The sequence below is a fragment of the Hippichthys cyanospilos genome, chromosome 17, assembly GCF_059441005.1.
Source record: "Hippichthys cyanospilos isolate Australia breed blue-spotted pipefish chromosome 17, RoL_Hcya_1.0, whole genome shotgun sequence".
NCBI lineage: Eukaryota > Metazoa > Chordata > Actinopteri > Syngnathiformes > Syngnathidae > Hippichthys > Hippichthys cyanospilos.
In genome coordinates this window covers 9,477,501-9,498,705 of record NC_142385.1, presented here as the reverse complement: position 1 = coordinate 9,498,705, position 21,205 = coordinate 9,477,501, and the positions used below count along the sequence as shown (strand labels likewise).

At 37.8% G+C, this 21,205-nt stretch overlaps 4 protein-coding genes across 11 annotated transcripts in view; 2 read left to right on the top strand and 2 right to left on the bottom strand.

Moving 5' to 3' along the window:
- Positions 1–1,524: 1,524 nt before the first annotated feature.
- On the bottom strand, positions 1,525–3,811 carry LOC148409510 (tripartite motif-containing protein 16-like protein). The gene is made up of 5 exons (XM_088438779.1): positions 3,567–3,811; positions 2,599–2,637; positions 2,444–2,506; positions 2,188–2,327; positions 1,525–1,935 (listed from the first exon to the last, which is right to left on the bottom strand). The coding sequence occupies exons 1-5, from the start codon at positions 3,616–3,618 to the stop codon at positions 1,525–1,527; spliced, it is 705 nt and encodes a 234-aa protein (XP_088294905.1). The 5' UTR covers positions 3,619–3,811.
- LOC148409508 (stonustoxin subunit beta-like) lies at positions 1,781–17,806 on the top strand. Of its 3 annotated transcripts, none has more exons than XM_088438781.1 (8): positions 1,781–1,943; positions 3,589–3,756; positions 7,169–7,328; positions 15,373–15,688; positions 15,762–15,803; positions 15,873–15,935; positions 16,000–16,142; positions 17,155–17,806. In XM_088438781.1, the coding sequence occupies exons 4-8, from the start codon at positions 15,637–15,639 to the stop codon at positions 17,569–17,571; spliced, it is 717 nt and encodes a 238-aa protein (XP_088294907.1). In that variant the 5' UTR covers positions 1,781–1,943; positions 3,589–3,756; positions 7,169–7,328; positions 15,373–15,636; the 3' UTR covers positions 17,572–17,806. The 3 variants fall into 3 exon arrangements, with proteins under 3 accessions (XP_088294907.1, XP_088294908.1, XP_088294909.1); XM_088438782.1 differs by having other exon boundaries at positions 1,855–1,896; XM_088438783.1 differs by lacking the exons at positions 1,781–1,943; positions 3,589–3,756; positions 7,169–7,328 and adding an exon at positions 13,549–13,612.
- LOC148409509 (E3 ubiquitin-protein ligase TRIM16-like) lies at positions 6,360–16,225 on the bottom strand. 2 transcript variants are annotated; one of them, XM_088438785.1, is made up of 4 exons: positions 16,191–16,225; positions 7,396–7,460; positions 7,179–7,321; positions 6,360–6,943 (listed from the first exon to the last, which is right to left on the bottom strand). In XM_088438785.1, the coding sequence occupies exons 1-4, from the start codon at positions 16,193–16,195 to the stop codon at positions 6,527–6,529; spliced, it is 630 nt and encodes a 209-aa protein (XP_088294911.1). In that variant the 5' UTR covers positions 16,196–16,225; the 3' UTR covers positions 6,360–6,526. The 2 variants fall into 2 exon arrangements, with proteins under 2 accessions (XP_088294911.1, XP_088294910.1); XM_088438784.1 differs by lacking the exon at positions 16,191–16,225 and adding an exon at positions 11,520–11,668 and having other exon boundaries at positions 7,396–7,458.
- A 2,487-nt stretch (positions 17,807–20,293) lies between the features above and the next one.
- Positions 20,294–21,205, top strand: part of mybpc2b (myosin binding protein Cb) — a 30,709-nt gene continuing 29,797 nt past the window's right edge. For 3 of the 5 annotated variants that reach the window (XM_088438777.1, XM_088438774.1, XM_088438775.1), the window contains exon 1: positions 20,294–20,416. In XM_088438777.1, coding sequence (XP_088294903.1) covers positions 20,395–20,416 — 22 coding nt within the window. In that variant the 5' untranslated portion in view covers positions 20,294–20,394. The remainder of the gene's footprint in view (positions 20,417–21,205) is intronic. The other 2 variants (XM_088438778.1, XM_088438776.1) reach the window with 1 other exon arrangement.

Genomic DNA, 21,205 nt, shown 5'->3' with positions numbered 1-21,205 from the left:
AGGGTGTCAGCTCTTCACCATAAAAAACATATTTGACCAGAGTTTTATTATTTATTATTGCTATTACTATAAATAAAAGACGAGAATTCTCGTCCATGGCACTGAATGAGTTAATAGTATTAATACTTTTACTATACTATATTTCCTCTACTGAGCACACTAGGACTTTAAATGTTAGGAGACAGAGACCAAAAACAAATGTCCACTACAGTGGACACAAATGAACATACAGTAGTCATGTTCTGCAGTCACGTTTTCACAATGAGCGCAAATTGAGTAGGTGTAAATATGGATCATCGAAACAGCTGCTGTTGGGTGTAAATCAACAAGAAGTATGTAGTATGAATTTGACTTATATATCACTTCCCATGAAGTCATCGAAACGTGTGGGACAAATAATGCACGGCATGTACTGCCGTGACGAATGTGTCGCCATATCTGGCCGGGTAAAGGATGTTGTGTGATGCAGTGGGGATGGCGCCCCAGGAGGGGGCATGCTGAGCATGCATTGCCCCAATTTTAGGTCGCGCAAAGCTGATGCTCGAGGTGTGAAGGCGGCAGGATGTGGCTCCGTTTTTTAATGTGGAAAGCCATCATAGCAAATTCAGATCTCCCTCTTAGATGCATTTGAAGCCTAGCATAGCAACACGCTAAATTTTCAAGTAAGGGTCATGACTGTAAAGGGTCAGCTCAGCATGACATGTTAAAGTTAGAAATTGCAGTTATAAAAGAATTGGTGTCAAGGAAGTAATGCATCTTGAGTGAAAGCTTTTTTGTAAGTCAGGAAGGAGGTAAGTTTAGCCTGGGTTGTCATTGGAAATGAAAGAGCTCAATCTCGTTGCCGGTAGAAAACAGATACGGGACACAATTTGCTAACGTTTTTATTATATATGCAACAATATGCTCAAGTCACAGGAAAACAATAACACGAAACATTGATAAATGGAAGAAAAACATTAAAACATGTTTTCTTAAGGAAAATAACACTCAATATTATTAAACTTTTATAAAAATCTATATTAATAACATAGTAATGTAGACTATAATTTGTGCATCATTGAATGAGGAAGCACAAAGAGGATAAATGAAATCCCTGCGAGCATTATGATATCGTCAGTCTACATGTGTTGCTCCACTATTTGTCTACAAATATCTTTTACCCATTAGTGTAGTATTTGGGACCTTTTTTGTTTCATTATCGTGGTATTTTAATCAAGGGATGGCATACTCCTGGAAGTGTGGTAACCAAGTGGTGGTCCCATGTTGAAATTTAACATGTCACCATCCGGGTGAAATTTCAGCTCCCTAGTCTCTTCTTTCAATGCATTCCCTTTGAAGTGAAACGCCTTTGATGTAAAGTGTAATCACACCGTCACAAAAATGCTACTTGTTAGCCCGTCTGGGGGTTTATACGTTGCTGTTAGCATTAAGCTAAACAGATATTATCAAGCTAAAGCTGTGTTTAAAAGTTTGGCAGTAGACCAACTCGGAGCGACATCAAATCAAATTTAACCAGTACGTCTTTCATTCCGCTCTCTTCTGTAACGTGCACGCAGACTGAATTCCCATCCAGAATCCGGGAAGAACCTTCTTGTGGAGGTCGGTCTTGACCCTGTGCAGCAACCTGACCTCCCTTTCCTCCCCGTCGCCGTTGACACCGTAGAAGCTGATAACGCCCGCCGGCTGGTCGACGTACATGCCGATGGTGGAGCAGAAGGGCACGTCCATGATGTCTTTGTTGATGCCGTTGAACCAGATTTGGTAGCGCGTTCCAGCCCAGCAAAGGCCCCAGGACTCCTCGTTCTCCCCGAGGCCGCTCGGCCCGGAGTTGGCTCGGCGTCCCGCGCCCTCCAAGGTTGCCCCGACGACCACCCAGCCGAGACACTCCACTTCCCAGTAGGCCCTCATGTTCCAGATGCTCTCTTTGGTCAGCACCTTCAGAGGTAGAAATAACGATTCATTCATACATCTGGCATCATGTGGCATTATTACATTATGCTGACTTGCCACAAGATGGCGCCAAAGTCCACTCTATGCAGAAATTATTACGTGGGTATGGGGCAATAGAATTATGTAAATAAAATGAATTACTGTATTTGAAATCATATATACATATATATTTACTTAAAATACAATAAGTAATGATAAATATGTATTGTGAGGGGCGATGTCAATTACTCAACTCACCTGAGGCGAGTACTCGTATCGTTCGGGTCGGTCTAAGACGGGGCAAACTTCCTTGACCCTGCGACACGCTTTGGAGCCGTTGTCCGAAATCCATAACATCTTGTTGGCAGTCTTTTCATCCAAAGACAAATTTATCCAGTCTGGAAAAGAGAAAATTGGGAATTTACGCTTTAAAGTTCTTACACTCGACAATACGATTCGATTTTTCTACTGTCTAAGTTAATTTGACGAAACAATATTAAAATGTTTTTCATACACTTAAGTAGCTCTGCTCTTCTTGAAGGTTCTTGGATGTTTGGAACGTAGATAGAGACTTTTTCTGTGAAAATAGGAAAGAGATCACAAATATAAAAAAAAAAAAGCCTTTGCCATGGTATAACGTAACATGCAGATTTAGAGTATTTAGAGTACCTTTATTTTTCTCATTCTTGTTTGACTTAATTTTTCTTCCTGAAAAAAGAAATGCTATTGAAAAAGTCACACTGCACAGAAAAGCATACCAGGAAAATCATCTAAAATGTAAAAAAAAATGCCTGAATTTGGAAACACAGACAACTAATACTTCATCAGTGTCAAATAAAGAGCTAGTATCTCCAAATTTCTTTATGGGAAAAAAAAAATCCCGAATTGGACTCATGTTTTCTTTTTTTTCTTTCCCACACAAATCAACACAATTTGGAGAGGCCTGCAAATTATTGGAAAGTAATGTGCAACTGTATCACTTATAGCAAAAAAAAAAAAGTATATATCCCATATTTTCCAGTTTTATAAATGATGTGTTTTATACGTTTTCACAAAACCAGGCTTATGCCATGGAGATTAGTATTGAGTTATTAACAAATTACTAATTTTTTACAAGAGATGTCCATTTAGGGATCTTTACAAAAACAACCTTATATGGTCTCAACTTTTATTTCCCTGCAGCCAAAACGCTCAAATTGTAATCGAAGTGTTGGTGGAAAAGTGGAAAAAACAGTGCCAAAATATGTGGATATTTACATATGTATATACAATATGTGGGAGTAGTGCGTCCGCCTCACAGTTAAAGGGACCTGAGTTCGAATCCATCTAAATCCAACTGAATTTCTAGTGGTATAGCTCTGCAAATTTTAATCAGGACCTCTAGAATCATCTGCCATCAAATTGTCATTCATATCAATGCAAATCCATATAAAATCTGAAAAAATAAAGTTTGCAAAAAGTTGTTCCATTTAATTTGCTCTTAATTTGAAAATAAAATCTACTCTACCTGTCTCAGCATGACACAGCCCCCGATGTGCCTACTTTATGAATGCCCTCATTCAAAACCAGTAACTTGCAATTTGTTTCCATGCAATCATATGGATTTATTGGACATGATATAAAAACGTGTCCTGTACCTGCTTTGCTGTTGTCTTGCAGGATTACGACGGAATTGGACCTGCTGGGCATCTTGAGGACCGTATCCGCGTTGAGCAGCTGAAGGATATTCTAATTCTCACAAAGTGAAGCTGCACAGTCTTGGACTTTTATACCTCCGTTGGGACAAGACCAGGCCCCCCCAAGAGAGTCTCAAAACGAGAAACTGAGGTCAGTAGAGCGCCTTCTCCACAGGGGGTCAAGCGGTCTTGACATTGACGTACATACGGAGGAGATATATGTTAAGACACCTGACACGCTCGCAACTTTCCTGGAGCCCGCGTGCAGACTCTATTGAGATGGGCCCCTAAATTAAGAACCCAGCTAAAGACCTTTGATTTCATGCGATCGGCTGACACGTGATGGAAACGGAGAAGAAAATGGCGGCCTCCGAAACCGTCTGCTGCTGCTTGGATATATTTTCTAAGTTACAAACCTGATTGCAGCCCACGGGACTTGTGACGTTACTCATAAAATATATTTTTAGTATTTGTTTCCGTCTCCACTTTAACAAGCCGCATTATTAAGTGATGTATGGCAGATTTAATCAGCGTACTAGTCGCATATGAAATACTCATCAGATCATTTTATTGTTTTCTAAACTCATTTATGTTTTCATCCAGTAATCCAAAAATCATTCAACAATAATGAGAAAGGAATACAATAAAAATATTAATTATAATATGATCACATATAGGCAACAATTTGGTAAGATTTTGTAGCACAAGTAATACACTCAAATTACTACGTATTTTACTCTTGCGTCAAGCTTTTATTAAATCATCGAATGAAAAATAATAAGGCTGTTTTGCGTATAGCACTTTCATAGCTGTTATTTTTTTAAGCTTAGCATCTCTGTCATCTTTGTGGAATGTGTTGTGTTAAAAAAAAAAAAAAAATATATATATATATATATATATATATATATATATATATATACGTATATATATATATATATATATATATATATATAATATTTTTTTTTTGTGAGTGTGCGTTGCTGCAAGTTGCTTGGAAATATATACTCCGTTTTATTTTTTTCTACAATTTCCTACTAAATTGTTGCCAGTTACAGTGGAACCTCCAGGGTTGAACTTTTTTTTTTTTTTCTGGGACTCATACTACTCCGACTACTGATGCTGAGTACCGATATCACCAGTAGCCTAGTTTTTGTACATAGAATTTAAACAATGATCTTATTTCCTATGAACAGCTCACTTGATGTCTTTAAGTATCAGCAACATTCAAGAACACTCGATACCTTGAAATATTTTTCTAGTTCTCTCCCCGTTTTTTTTTTTTTTTTTAATCTTTCAGTAATTTACTTTGGTTTCATTTAGTGTAATTTCCTTCTTAGACTCAGGCCATTTAATATAGGAATAAAAATCAAATGCCCGTTCCAGCAAACACAAATAAATAGCTTGGCTCTCAGGAGGTTAAAATGTTCTATCACAACAAGTGGAGGTTCCACGATATGTTTTTCACAATACACTCAGCTATATATTACACAGCTGGTTATTTTTTAAAACATACAATATTTATTAGGTATAAAGACATCGTAAGAAATTGGGTTAGTCAATTCATGCAACAATGAATACTACTCACCAAAATGAATATTGAAATGTTATGGTGAAAAAAGAAGCACTAACGTTTTATTATGACTGCTACACTTTAGAAATGCTCAATGTTTAAAATTTGCATCGCCGCAATTTACTTTTGATGTTGTCTTGGCCTCAATGTCAAAACGCGGAAACATTTAGAGCAAAAAGACAACAGGTCTGACTGGTGAAATTTTTAGTGGACAAATGTGTATTAATAATTAAATAAAGGATTTATTTTTGTGAAGAGATCTCTACTGTAATCCCAAAAGAGGATAAATTATTACATGTCATTAATTTATAATTTATGTTGAGTATTTTATTGAGTATTTTTCTGTGGGCAAAGATTTATTTATAATTATTTCTTTTTGAGAGCAGGTCTGATACTTTTTGTTCATTATTTTTTGAGAACAAATATTTATTAATAATTAAGTTAATGATTTTTTTTTTTGAAAAGATCTCTACTGTAATCCCTAAAAGAGGACACTTTAAATTTAATATTTTTCTGTGGATAAATATTTTTTTTTTTTTATATATATATTTATTTCTTTTTGGGAAAAGGTGTGACACTTCATGTTAATTATTTTTTGTGGCAAAATATTGATTAATAATGAGGTTAATGATTTATTTTTGTGAAGAGATCTCTAATGTAATTTCTTTTTGATAAGCTATGATCCAAAAGAGGGAACTTTAGGTTGATTATATTTTTTTGGACCAATGCAAATTAAGATTCTATAGCAGGGGTGTCAAACGTATGGCCCGCGGGCCAGTTCTGGCCCGTAAACAGGTTTAATCCGGGCCGCGGGACGATTTTGTAAAAGTATAAAAATGAGCTGAGTTTTTTAATAAAAACGTAATGTTTTATGAGCAATAGTAATGTTAATATTTAATGATTAATTGTGCTGGTCTTGTTTTGGTTTGCGCAGTATTAAATAAATACACTTGAAGTTTTTGTTTTAAAGTGATACAAATATATATCATGATTTTATTGGTCGGGCCCACTTGGGAAGAGATTTTCCGGGTTTGACACCACTGGTCTAAAGTTGAATAAATCAGACACTGATGGCCTGTTATAAGTCTTTTATCTTTTTTTAATTTTTTTTTTTTTTTTTTTTTTTAAACCCCAAAACGCTTTGCACCGGTTGAGGAATACTTGGCTGAAAAGATATTTCACAGGGTGAACCTCACGGAAAAAAGGTTAAGAAACACTGGATCGGACACCCCTCCCCTATGGTTTAGTCCACTTGATGTAAAAAGCTCTACTGTTGGCTCATCCTGAACTTTGACCCGAAAAATGACGAGCCCTAACATTTTGCGAGTAGATTAAGCTCGGACGCGTCGGATCAATCGCAGCTTCGAAGTACGCAGTCCGAATGTATCCCTAACCAGACACCTGGCAGCATTTTGTCATCAAAGGAGCTTTTAATACGCTGCAGGAGAGTCACTTCCCGCCCCCCGTTGCCGCCGTCACCCTCGTCCACAGCGTAGAAATTGAGTATACCGGCGGGGTGATCGATGTACACGCCTAAAACGGACGACTTGGGAACGTCTCGGATTTCGGATATGTGACCGTCGTGCCAGGCGTGATAACTGGAACCGCTCCAGCCCAGGCACCAGGAGTCCTCGTTGTCCCCCAGTCCGCAGGAGCCATCTTTGTTCCTCCTCCCGGCACGTTCGCTGGCCAGCCCGACCACCACCCAGCCGGAACACTTCACCTCGTAGTAGGCCCGGGAACCCAGGATGCCCTCCTTGCAAAGCACCTTTCGGAACACAGCCCGCAGTGAATTCTCAAGCGTTCGCCGCTAGATTTACTGTCCACTCTTTACTTGAAATAAACATAAATCTGCCGCCCGTTTTCCAATCATCTCAAATCTCACCTACTTAGTAAGCACGATGACACCTTCACGGCGCTCTAATCCGCTTTGAGTGACGAATTAAAGGTTTTTCGTTTCAGCTGCTGATATTTGAACCCTTTTCGCCATTAGAGCCAAGTACCTGGGGCATGTACTCAAATCTCTCCGGTCCTTCCAAGACGGGACATGTGACGTCATCGGTTATGCGAGACACCTTGGCGCCCCCCTCGGATACCCACAGAACCCTGTTGGCAGTCCGGGCGTCGAAGGAAAGCTTCACCCAGTCTGACAGGTACAGAAAAAAAAACGTTTTTCAAAAATGATCCACTTTTTGGTTAAGAAAAGGATTTTGTCCTTACGTTTGATGAGATCAGCTCTGCTTTTTGGCTCTGGAACATCGAGCTCACGGTTTGGAGTTTTTTCTGGGAAGGGAAGTCACAGAGATGACCTTATTTTCAAGTAACATTTTCAAACAAGTCACAATTAACTGTGGGGGAATTATCAAGCAAGTGGAGTTCCAACTAAATTTAATACAAGTCATTTTTTTTTTTGTTTTTATCTAAATAAATAGAGATAAAAACAACCGACATGAAGCTTAGTTTAGCTATCGGTTAGGTAATTCTACTTTGTACAAGCATGAGCTAGCAGTACCAATAGTTTCATATACTGTATATATTTTTTAATTTTTCCATAATTATCCCTTGTATTGCTTTATTGTTTACAAAAAAAAAGAACCCTAGGTCATGTGTGACTATCAGTTAGCTAAATTTCTGAGTCGCATTAGCATATGTTCATAATCATGTATATATATATATATATATATATATATATATATATATATATATATATATAGTTATATATAGTTTATAGTTTATATATATAGTTTTAAGCTTAACTGAGTTCAAGTTGTATTAGCTAGCTGTGCTAATACATTAATATTCAGATATATTTCTGTAAAGTTTCCAAAAGCGCCCTTTGCAAAACTTTAGTCTATTCAAGTGTTAGCTCGCAGTACTAAATACATTCAAAATCATGTTATTTTTGTCTTTATTGTTTAAAAACATGAGCCTTTGTTCATTATTGAGCAGCTATCATTTATTGAAGTTGTGCTTTGTACCTGCGTTTGCTAGTTTTACTTATGTTCATAATCATGAGTTTTAATGTTTCCAATAGCATTTTTTAAAAATTTATCTCCATTTCTCATTTTAATGTTTACAAAATCACACTTATTGTATTTATTACCGCCTAACCTCCTGCAAAACGTATGAACCTCAGTTCTTTAGCTGTACTATGTTCATAATCATGTTTTTGTTTGTTTTTAATGTTTCCAAAAGCACTTTTTGTATTGTCTTCATTGTTTAAACAAAACATGAACCTTTGCTCATGTATAACCTGCAATCGTTTAATAAAACTGCACTTTGTAGGTGCGTTAGCTAGTTGTACCAAAATGTTGATGATCATCTTTTTTTAAAGGTATCTAGAAGTACTCGTTAATCGTTTTCTCAATTCACTGTTTCCAAAAGCACTTTTTGTTTTGTCTTTACCATGTTTCTCAAAGAAACATGAACCCTCGTTTATCCTCGTTTATCACTTAGCGGAACAGTACACCGTTCTTGCGTTAGCTAGCTGTATCATCTTATCATCACTCATAATCATTTTTGTTTGTGTTTAATTTAATCCAAAACACCCTTTGTATTAGTTTTAATGTAAATAAACATGAATGTTCGACCAGCTATCGATTAGCTAAACTGTTGTTGCATTAGCTAGCTGTGCTAATACGTTCATAATTATGTGTTTTTGCTTTTTTTAATGTTCCCAAAAGTCCATTTATTGGCGTTAACAATGACAGTGTAAAATCCAAAGGATCCCCAGAAAGCACCAGGTTATTTGAAGATAGGACTTTCCCTGAGTTGCTTTGAGGTCAATATACTTGGCTCCAACACTCATCCGGTTTAATATCCCAACAGATGGCGGAAGGTGAGCCAATGTATGCTTACAAAACGCCATCTGTCTCTGTCACATCATCACATCCACCACAACATTATATGCTGAAATTATTTTTGACGGCTGCCAGCAATATTACCACACACCGCTACAGTTTGTTAATGAGGGAAATTAGCCTAATCTTTTTTAATTAAATAGTAGAGCTGGATTATTTTGAATGAAAAAAAAAACTGTAAATATTCCAAGTACCCCCACAAGTGTTAATCCAATAATTGAATATCAAAAGGGATCATTTAATGCTTGATGACATTCACGATAAGATTTATACAAAGTTACATAAGACGCTCGGGCTTATTATCAGTTTTGTAATCTGTTTTTCAGATGAAGATCAAGAAGCGGAGACGGTATTAAGATGTCAACATCGGCAATATATTTTATTTATACCAGCTCGCTCCACGGTATCCAATATAAAGTGCTCCAACATTCACATGGGCTCGGAGCCGTGATTCCAGGAAAAAGAAATATGACTCGTGATGATAAAGATGAGTCGCGCTCTGAGCCAAAGTCAAAAACCTTCTCGTCATTTTCTATTTTTTTTTTCCTTTTCGTAAAGCGCGTGTGGGCTGATATTTATCTCGCAAGGCACCTGTTTGCTGTCAAAGAAGTGATGAAAATAACTTGAGGTTGTCCTCACATGAACCGCACTGCGAGTGCATTACAATGATTACAATTAGATAAGAATCTATACAGCGAGAGAACGCATTCACGATCAAATAACGAAATCAAAACACGCAAATATTCTGCTGCTGTTCAGATAACTGAGACACTGTTATCTACATATTAACTTAATGTGTTTATATTATGCTTATACCAATGTATGTATTACATTATTGCCTACTGAGCCATTTTAAATGTATTTTACCTGTTAGATTTACATGAATATTTTTAAATAGAGTTAGACACTTAAGAATAAACTCTATTAATTACATAACAATGATCAAATATTACATTCAACTGCTTGTCCACTTTTAAGTTGTATTGCTATTTTGTTGATCTTTTCTTAAATCATATCTATATATACAATATGATATGTATATATATTTTTTTTAAATACGTGTATTTAAAAACTAAAACAAACTAAAACTAATGAAATTTAAACTAAAATGAACCCTAATATATATATATATATATATATATATATATATATATATATATATATATATATATATATATATATATATATATATATTTGTATATATTTGTATATATTGTATATATACTGTATATATACTGTATATATACTGTATATATATTGTATGTATACTGTGTGTGTATATATATATATATATATATATATATATATATATATATATATATATATATATATACAAGATAATATAATGTAAATAGTAAAAATACACATTTTACTCCTCCATTGAGGGTAATTAAATGTTATTCATATCTTCAAAATGCTAATAACTAATATAAACTAAAATATAAAAATAGGAAAGTAAATTTCACTTTTTCTAAAAGACTAGTTGGTTGACTCAGGTTGTGTTCTTTTCTCAGGTCTCTCTTATTGACAACTGACATACAGAAATAACCAAATCTGGTGATTTTAAGAGCGACAACTGCTACATGTATAGCTAATGACTGATTACTATATATATATATATATATATATATATATATATATATATATATATATATATATATATTTTTATCTCCAAGTGCTGTGTTATTTTATTTGGGGGAAAAAATTGATACACGGCTGTCATTGGGCAAGCTCTTTTGTAACCATAACTACTTAAAAAGCATGTATATCCATATTTTATGATCTCTACTACTGAAATTTTTTAGAGATACTTGCTTTTCATTTTACTATGATAAGATATTACATATACAAGTGGTACTCAACATGTTTTCATTGATTTTACCCTCTGGGAAATAGTATTTTCAGCTCCTCCAAACCTGATCAGATCATCTTTTAAATTAAAAACAAGAGTTCTCTGCCGTTCATGTCTGATTTACAAAACTAGATTTTTAGTGGTATCTTATGGCATATTTTAAGCAGCAGCTTACATCGTCTGTTTTATTTCTCGTCTGTCAGCCGGTAAATTTCATCACTTATGACAATTTGCATCTGTGTGAAACCCAACAAAATAAAGGCATACAACTATTTGCAAAGTATTTAACACAATTTAGCAATAATGTTTCATGCATTGTTTTCCAATTCCTTTACTCTTAATTTGAAAACAAAGGTAGTTGTGCCCTTATTTGAGAACACTGCGGCATACAATGTATAGAAATTTGTTCAGCGTTATGTTCTTCACAAACTGTCACGTTATGAGAAATTTTCCTCACAGTTCCATAATTTATTTTTCCCACCCAAAATCCTTTTATTGTATGCATGAAAAAAGAGCTCTCGCTAGCTCCTTTCTGCATATGCATGACATTGACACTAAAGCAAAGCATGAAATCAGGCGGTAAAAAATAGTCTTTAAATCACCCTGTGTAAAAAGACAAAAATCCAGCTTACCGTCGTCTGACCTCCAGGCGTCGGCCATGATGGTGTCAGTGGTCGGCATCCTGATAGCGGGCGCGCTTTATCTCCGCTGACTGACAGCTCTTATATACCTTTAATGCGCCACGAAGGCGACTGAGTCACGGTTGCCGGTGCCGACTTATAACGCGGGATCAGAATTGTCAATAATACCGAGAGGCGTGTAACCAGATCGGGCTTTTAATGTGGTTTTCTTAAAAGGGAAACACGGATGCTGGACATCCCGTCGTGCTGGGCCAAAATACCCCACGCTTTGCAGCATCACCGACCTTTAAAAGGTGGCACACGCTCAGCACTGATGCAAGGGGATGGATGACTTTGGCATGCTTGATTAGCACCCAATGACACAAACAAAACATCAACACACAACCTATTACATACAAGTAAGCAACGTTTGCTTATCCGGTAATGTCATCGAGCGCGTTTTCCTCGTTATTTTTCTAAAGCGGCCCCTGCAATTGGCTGGCGAGCAAACTTGGTCAGCCGGGAAAGACTTCAGCTCAGCCGTGATGGCGATGACAGCGTCATGCTGTGAGCTGAAGGGACTGGGAGACTGAAGGATTATGGGGGGGGGATCGATGCAGCAATGTACACATGAAAAAAAAAAAGCCATTCGATGTGCCACTTGACCTCCGGCTGGGGCGACGGTTCGTCTTTCAGCAGAACTACGGAGGCCAAGAGCGGGCAAAAGAGTGGCTTCGGGATAAGTGAATATCCAGAGCTCGGACTTGAAATCCGTTGGAGAGAAGTCAGAAAATGGCTAGTCGGCTTTTTAACTCCCCAAAGGCTTTTACGACTAATTATACTGCCATTTTCCTCTACAAACGAAAATGGAACATTTCACCAAGTTGTTCCGCTACTTTAAAGACAGTATTCTGATTAATATTGCCATGGTGGAATATGAACAAAGCCGTAAAATTCACCTCTTTTATCCGGCTCAGGAGGCGGCAATTTTTGTCACAGCTTGTGACGTCAAATGACCAAATTAGAAAACAACTGAGATATGATCGGTCATTGAATGAGCCCTGAGTAACATTGTCATTTTCAGTCTATGGCATGTAGCAAAATGGCCGCTTCTTCACAAAACTCATTTACGAAGAACATATAGTGCTTGTCTACAGGTGTACTGTGATTGATTGTTTTATTTTATTTTATTTTGTTTTTGGGGGGTTGATATCATAATTCAAACTAACAATTTGTATCACGATCATTCTAGGTCTTTTTAACGGAAGGATCACATGACCATCATTATGAGTTAATTTTTAAAGTGTAAAAACAGCTTGAACAACCACAAGATGGCCACAAAGACGTTCTTCAGTCTAAATGAAGCTCCTCAACTTACTTCAATTGGCATCTTTAGATGGCACCAATAAATAAAAGCTTTTTTTTTTTGGCATAATGATTAAAATCAGTGAATTGGAGAGATTTTCAGTGGGTATTACAAGACAGCTTCCCTCCAAAAGACTTTAAATTGGCTGCAGGTGTGAATTTTCTTGATATAGTTTTAATAGACCTAACCATATAATGAAATCAGTTTATTGAATTCATGTAAATTAAGTTGGATAAGCGGGTTTACATTTTTAGGGCTCTGTCCCAATTCCCAGAATACAGCCAGGATCTTACTATCTGGCACACTTTATGTTTATGTTTGGTACATGGAAGTACATATAAATAAACGCAACCTAAATACTGAAGTCATTGCAAGTCACGCCACAAAGTGACAGGATCTCAACCTACATGATCACATCAGCCGTTTATGGTCCCGTCGCTTTGATGTCGCCCAAGCGCACGAGGGAAACGCGAGCGCTCGTAAACGCTCCTCTTTAGGTTGCAGCGCTGGTGCTTTGACAGTCAAGGCTGACCCGCAGCATGCTAAACATTACATCCAAAGCTGAGGCGGCTCGTAGGAATGTTTTGACAGCGGCAAAGCATGCGCGTGTGGGTTTAGTCCTTTTATAGGCTGATAAAAAAAAAATCGAAAACACGCACCTCGCGAAGCGCCGATGACAGATGACGTGATCCGGGATCAAACGCTCTGACCTGCTTTCTTGCGGCTCGGGGCGGTGAAGGTCAGGACTTTGTAACCTATAGCGTCACATACAGTGAATGCCTTTCAGTGAGTCGTAGACTAGCTCGCTCTAAGATGTTTTGCTAACGCTTACCTTGTTACGACGGCCGATTCGCAGTATTTTAAAGCATCTAGTCCTCCAATTTTTTTTGTCGTCTTTCCCTACCTTCATTGTATAGATGAATAAACATTTGACCATGTAAAACCCATAACGACATTATGATACAAAGAGCGGCAGCCATTTTAAACACTTTAGATTTTCTGGCTAGCCCCAAATAACAGCAAATTATTCTAATCCATAACATCTGTTAGGAATAAATGATCAAATCGCAAATAAACGTCCGCGAGTGTGATTAATCCCCAAATCATGAATGAACGTGCAAGAATCTTTCACCAAGGTATAAACGGCATTCTTCAACCGGGCACGCAAACGGAGCTAAAATTAAACGTGAAAACTCCAACACATCCAGTCATTAAAGAGTGGTAGCCATTTTCACCAATTTAGATTTTACGACAACATAAAACATGTCGCTTGCGTCAAGCTGAAAACGTGTACCTCCAAAAATACTTTTCAATTGCCTCCAATAACCCATCACATCATTAATGAGCGCTAGCCATTTTCAACCCCTTAGATTTTACGACAACATAAAATGTGTTGCTTGCGTTGGGCTGAACCCTTGTACCTCAAAAATACTCACTTTTCAAGAAACCCCCAAAACGGCATGCTCTTTCAAACAGTTGCATAATGAAAGAGCGCTAGCCATTTTCAACACTTTTAGATTTTGGGGGAACCTGCTGTTTTTTGTTTTGGGCCTCAAAACAAATCTAAATGTCATATAAAATCTTATATTTGAAGTGACCTCAATAACGGCATGTTCATTGCATCATCAAAGAGCGCTAGCCATTTTCAACTCTTTTCTGATTTCATCAAAGATGTCGCTGCCATTGGGCTGAAAACACTTTAGAATTTGGGAGGAACTGCTTGGTTCTTGTTTTGGTGCTTAAGACACTTCTACTAGATGTCATAAAATATTTAGACAAAAACAAAGGTGAGGTATGTTGAGTTTAGGACCAAACCTTAATCAAGCCAAGCCATAGCTTTGTGCTTTGTCGCCATCTTGTGGCAAGTTTTGACAAGGCTTTGTGTGGTTATCTATTACTTGTGTATTTTTACCTTCACTCAAACTTAGTGAAATAATGGGCGTATTTCAGCAAAAACGTATCATTTTGTATCAAAGGCAACTGGATGTGGTACAGGTTAATTGTCCCTTCTGCCATCTAGTGGACGATCATTTAATTGTTCTGCCTGTCACTGTGTGTCACAGGTATACAAATAGTCTAAATATAAGTATTTTTTCAAACTTAAAAATATTTTTATTAGTGAAAAGGAAGTCAATAGCGATAAAGCAAATTTAAAGGAAAATGCAAGGAATAGTTTTGTTGAAACATAACTATATCGCCCCCCTGTGGTTGCGTGCAGTATTGTGCAGTGATTTTCACCCACTGTTCTGCAGCAAATGACCTATTTTTTCCTCTATTGGTGTGAAAATGTTTTTTTGATTTTTTTTCATGTATGACAAATAATGCATTTTTATTCAACTATCTATTAATTGGGCCTGGGCTGATGCAGTGGTATTTGATTATTATTTAAATGATTATGTATTTGGCCAAATTATTTGTCAAATGTGTTGCCGGCGTGAAAAAATGTCTCATCCTTCGGTATCCACTTTGTATGCGTTCCACGACTTTCCCTGTTCCCAGGATTCAAAGAGATGCATCAGATAAATCCGGGTCACCGAGCCAAACGCCGGCGTTGACGTGACGATCCGGCCTTGGCAGCCTCCGCAACACGCCCATTAGTGAGCTCATTATCCGGACATACCTTCACCAAAATGTCAGCCTGGGGAGCCCGGCAAAAGTCTTTGCGGGGGAGGGTGCGCGTATAAAAGCTAGCGCGTCGCATGAGTCCAGCAGAGCTGCGCTGACAGACGTCAAGTTGCGAACACGGGAGCAGAAGCCGTCAAGATGCCGACCAGCAGACCCAGTACCAGAATCCTGCATGCGGCCTGCAGACCCGGTAAATAAATGGGCTCGCACTCAAAAGTCTGAATGAATGATAATGAACTGTTGTGAATGTATGTTTTCTTCAGAGAAAATAGGCAAAAAGTCCAAAAATGTGGCCGCTCTTCAAAGTGAGTTTTCACCTGAAAGATATTTCTTCTCGGTCTCATTATAGCCCTGAAGTTTTCATTCTTTTTCAGACAAAATTCCCGAGTACGACCCAAACATCCCGGAACCAACATGCCGAGCCGAGCTCCTCAAATGTAAGAATGACCCTCGAAGAAAGAAATTTGATGAAAGATAAAAATGCATTTGCGTATTTGCCAGACTGGATCAAACTTTCTCTGGATGACAAGACGGCCAATAAGATGCTGTGGATCACAGACGGAGGATCCAAGGTGTCCAGGATGACTGATGATGTCACCTGTCCGGTACTGGACAGGCCGGAGAGATATGAACACTCACCTCAGGTTGATTTTAACATTATTATTATTAATTAGCATTATTTTTTTTGTTTATTCATTAGTATTATATTTTTCCTTTTGACGAAAGGTCTTTTTTCCCAGAAAATTACTTACTATACATGCTCGTTTTGGGGGGGGGGGGGCCTTCTAAAAAAGCGTGAATTTATTTTTTTTGTTTGTTTTTGTGAAAAAAAACAAAAAAAATTAGCCTTACTGTAAATTGGCTTACTATACATGTATTTTATTTTTCCTCAAAAACACCTCATTATACATTGACATTTTTATTAATTTATTTTTCCAAAGCACTTCTCATTATTTATGGTCTTTTTTTTCTCCCCCAGGTAGTATGGACTTTTTTGGGTTAAAAAAACAAGTCTTATAATACAAAGTCGTTTGGGAGGGGGTGATGTGAAAAATGCCTTACTATATATGGTCAGTAATCGCAAAAAAACAAAAAAAACTCATCACTATTCACAATCTTATTCTTAGTCAGTTTTTTTTTTTGCAATAAAAGGCCTTACTGTATGAGGGTTTGTTTTTTTGCAGTTTTTTGGGGGGGTTAAAAATGTCTTTTCTGTAATTGAAAAAAAAACACCTTTGAGATGGTAATGTTTTTGCGAAGAAATGCGATAGTATAGACACTTTTTAAAAAATAAAAAATCCTCACTATACATTGTTTTTTTGGGGGGGAAAAAACACAAACTACTGTATTGTATCAATTTACCCTCTGCTTTATCTACGGCAAAAAAAAAAAAAATGATAGTCAACATAATTACTAGCTGCTGTATGTGACTTGACTCAGTTGTTGTTTTGCTAGCAAAAATGACAGCTAACTACCGCCAGAAACTAACTCCAATCACTAGTTGTAGCTGGCCACATTTTTCAAGACGTTATTGCCACCAAGAGGTGAATTTTACCGTCAAACTAAACTTAAAGAGAACGACCCCTGCTAGCTTAATGCTAACACAGGACACAAGACTGCAGAATTGACGTTAGCATTTTTTTCTTCCAATCCCAGGTCCTTTGCAAAGAAGGAATCTTGGGCTTCCGAGCGTACTGGGAGATGAAGTACTCGGGTTGGGTCGTGGCCGGGGTGGCTTACGAAGGGGCCGGGCGGAGAGGACGCGACGGACCCTGCGGCCTCGGGGAAAACGAGCAATCCTGGGGGCTCGGCTGGGGAGGGTCCCACTACCAGCTTTGGTTCAACGCCGTCAGCCAGCAAATCCGGGACGTCCCCCGGCGCGCCACCATCGGCGTGTACCTGGACCAGCCTGCGGGGGTGCTCAACTTCTACGCCGTCGGAGAGCCCGAAGAGGGCGGGGCCGGGCGGGAGGTGAGACTCCTGCGGCGAATTCAAACTTCCTTCGAGGGGAGGATGATGCCCGGCTTCTGGGTGGGACAAAAGTCCTCATGCGCTCTCGCTTTGAAGGAATGATTTGCATTTTCATTCCTTTCAGTCTACAATTTGGCCAAGACACTCAAAACTTGTATATACACGTTTTACATTCAAGAAGTACGGATGTGTTTGTGCTAGCGATCTAAGTACTGTTTTATGTTAACATTTCTTATGAAGTGTAGTTAGGATAAATATGCATAAATGCATATATTTCTATTTATTGCAAAAAGGTTTTGTATATGAATGTCATTAATAAGTTCTTGGTGTATGTGTAAAAAAAAAATATTACTTTGCTGCAAATAATGCCATACTACACGTTATATTGTATTTTGTCCTTCTTTCAACACCTAACGCAGCTCTTTTTTGAAAACCGCTTACTATACATTGTCAATTTTGCAAAAAAAAGAAACTATAGACTGTTTTTTTTCCGCAAAAAAAGCCTAACTAAAGACTGTCGTTTTTTTGTGGAAAAAAAGCCTTACTATAGACTGTTTTTTCCTAAAAAAAAAAAAAAAAAGCCTTACTATACACTGTCGTTTTTTTAAGAAAAAACCCTTATTAAACAGTCGATTTTTGCGAAAAAAAAGCCTTACTATAGACTTTTTTTTTCTCTGAAAAAAGCCTTACTATACACTGTCGTTTTTTTTTTTTTTTACAAAAAAAATCTTACTATAGACTTCTTTTGCGAAAAAAAAGCCTTAATTTAGACTGTCGTTTTTTTTTTTTTTTAAGAAAAAAGCGTTACTATACACTGTCGTTTTTTTAAGAAAAAAACCCTTATTATACATAGTCGTTTTTTGCGAAAAAATAGCCTTACTGTAGACTGTTGTTTTTTTTTTCCCTAAAAAAAGCCTTCCTGTAGACTCGTGGTTTTTTTTTTCCCTCAAAAAAAAAGCCTTACTATATGGGGACTGTCGTTTTTTTTTTTCTTAAAAAAAAAGCCTTAGCGTCCACCACTGGTGTATAATTAAATAATAATAGCAAAAATAGATCAAATAAATACATTTAAATACACAAAAAATGAACTATTCCAAAGTGAAATGACCGCGGGCTGGGGAAATAGGTTGGAGAAACTATACTCTTGTACCGTCCACTCGAGTTTTACGTCCACTGTGTTAATCAAGTTCCCTGTAATATCACAAACAACCACAAGAGGGCAGCATCACGCCAGATATTAACATGTAGCGAGTTCTTCGTTTGTTACTTTCTTTTTTTGTTTTGTTTACTAGGTGCAACAATTACATAAATAATGAAGTATTAGGAACCATTTTTGAGAAAGCAAATGATTGAATATGCACGACGCATAGATAGATAGTTAGTTATATGTTTTGCAGTGCTTTAGTAGTATTGTTGTGAATGAAAAACACAAGAAAACGGACTTATTCTGTCTCCTAATAAACGACACTAAAAGCTGTGAAAACAAGGTCAAAATGTGGACTAGATGATTGTGTGGGCAAAACAAAAATGCTGCAACCTGGCTACAAATTACCTCTGTCTGCCTCTTACATTTGCTATCTGTAAAAGTCCCCGGATATTTATAGTTGTCCTCCGATTCAACATCCTTATCAGATGATGGCACGGATTTGTAAGCAGGCCGTAAAGCACGGCAATTTATTGCGGCGTGTCAATACGTCCCCCCCACCAACTTCTTGCTTGGTCAAGCCGCCGTGTGGAGTACGCTGAGAAATTCTGTGAGCGCCATAAATTTCATCTTGGAACAATAAAATTTCTGTAGGAGTCATGTACGCATAAATAGAGAGCCCGAGAATGTAAACAGAAAAACCAAAACACATAGAAAGGAAATCTTGTACTTGTTAAGGAGCAGAACTTGTAGATTTCAACCGCATGAACGCAAAGATCCGAGCCGAAGGAGCTCATGACACATTGACGGACAGCATCGCATGTGACAAGTTCGTCCCCTTTCCCAGGTTCACACGCTGACCTCTGACCCCTCGAGTGTCAGGAGACGTGCCCGTTTGTGACAAGTAAAGAAGGGGACGACGACATAATGAAGACAGGCAGCAGGTGACGGAGGACATGGAAGTTTCACACTACATTCGCTATACCAGAAGTTCTCAAAGATATGACGGCAATCCAGGGGGTACATGACAATTTAGCAGGGTTAGTGACAGTTATCTTTTCGATTTAAGGGCAAATGAATTGGAACATGAAGGAATGATTCTCAAAGTGTAAAAATCATTTTGATTTTATGTTAGTGTCAAAAATTATGAACTCATTCACTGCTGGCACAGTAAAAAATGTTTTTTGTAAAATAGTTATCAATGGGAGTGAATGGCTTTTTTTTTTTCCACATAACCCAAAAGGTTGGGTCAAAATTGACCCAAATAACCGGATCAGACTATTTTTTTCTTCTTTACTTTTTTTTTGGGGGGGGGCAACCTAGCATCAACCTTTCAGCCCAAGTTTCATCCTTATCTACTAAGTCAAAAATGATAAACCCAAATTTGGGGAAAAAAATAACTCTAACCCTAACCCAACAATTTTTTTCAAACATTTAATTTTGAATGATTATTAATGTCCAGAATCTTTGCTCTGACCCCCCCAAAAAAAGGTTTCGATGACTTTTCTGGAGCTCAGCCTTCCCCCATCCTGCACCCCCCCCCCCCCCCCCCACCCCCTTTTTGAGTGCACCTTTGTTGCGCTCTCAGTCTGAGCGTGTCCCCGCACTTTGGGGTGACGCCAGTCTCCTTCTTCTCACTTACAGCGTGGGGTGCGGGTGACCGGAGTGCCGCGAGAGCTTTGAATAACAGCGTGCGGGGGGGGGGGGGGCAAATAAAAAGGAATAAGCTAGCCGCCCGCGACCAGTCTTCCGGCAGCAAAGAGAAGACACGGGAATAAACCATGCCTAAGCCGGTCCCCGCAGGTATGGCCATTTGCAAAATATTTGCTTACTTTGTTTTTTCGATGCTCTTTGGTAACTTCAAATATCGCCGGATATTGATGTCAAATTTTTGAAGTCAGCACAATCATTACATTAACTTTTAAAAGTACGTTTGAGTGGGACGCTAGCAAAAATGTAGCGCCGTCATAAAACGAATTAGGGTTTCCCAAACTTGGGCTCGGGGCCCAAAATGGCTCGATTTTTATCGCCGTTTGTCAGAATGTATTTCTGGAATTTTTTTTATGGGTCAGCAAGCGTTGAAGCGACTGATTTGTGAGACGTTTTGTTGTGGTTAAAGTCATGTCTGTTTTAGCTCATATTTATGTTGGGGGAATACATGATGTATTTTTGTTGAGTTTGGGGGGGGGGGGGGTATTTCTAAGTGGATGAAAATAATTGTAAAACGCTGGCACAAGAAATTGGGTTAGGGCCCTACCTCGTCTTTTCCATACATTCATACATACATACACAGGTTCACAACTTTTTTCAATATTTTTTCAATCATCTTTTCTCTAACTAGTGCATTACAATTTTTGGAACGTAAAGGAAATGAAAAATCAAACAAAATTCAGTGCTATATGTATCTGATTGACTTAACTTTGACTTAACTATATAGTGGTCTCTCTTGGCGCATTTTATTCTGTAACTGAAGATAGTGTAACATCATCTGTTTTATTTCTGGCTTCTCTGCTGGAAAATTGCGTCATTAATGACGATGTGCATCCATATATAAGCTTTTAAAAATAAAGGCGCAAAGGTTTACAGTTACTA

Excerpts from the sequence above, each read along its gene's own strand:
- LOC148409510 (XM_088438779.1), bottom strand. The coding sequence starts at position 3,618 with ATGCCCAGCAGGTCCAATTCCGTCGTAATCCTGCAAGACAACAGCAAA. Across the intron at positions 2,638-3,566 it reads GCAAGACAACAGCAAAGCAG|GAAGAAAAATTAAGTCAAAC; the intron begins GTACAGGACACG and ends TTCTTTTTTCAG. Across the intron at positions 2,507-2,598 it reads CAAGAATGAGAAAAATAAAG|AAAAAGTCTCTATCTACGTT; the intron begins GTACTCTAAATA and ends CTATTTTCACAG.
- LOC148409509 (XM_088438784.1), bottom strand. The coding sequence starts at position 11,568 with ATGCCGACCACTGACACCATCATGGCCGACGCCTGGAGGTCAGACGAC. Across the intron at positions 7,322-7,395 it reads CAGAGCTGATCTCATCAAAC|ACTGGGTGAAGCTTTCCTTC; the intron begins GTAAGGACAAAA and ends TGTACCTGTCAG. Across the intron at positions 6,944-7,178 it reads GATTTGAGTACATGCCCCAG|GTGCTTTGCAAGGAGGGCAT; the intron begins GTACTTGGCTCT and ends GTGTTCCGAAAG.
- LOC148409508 (XM_088438781.1), top strand. The coding sequence starts at position 15,637 with ATGCCGACCAGCAGACCCAGTACCAGAATCCTGCATGCGGCCTGCAGA. Across the intron at positions 15,936-15,999 it reads CCGAGCCGAGCTCCTCAAAT|ACTGGATCAAACTTTCTCTG; the intron begins GTAAGAATGACC and ends CGTATTTGCCAG. Across the intron at positions 16,143-17,154 it reads GATATGAACACTCACCTCAG|GTCCTTTGCAAAGAAGGAAT; the intron begins GTTGATTTTAAC and ends TTCCAATCCCAG.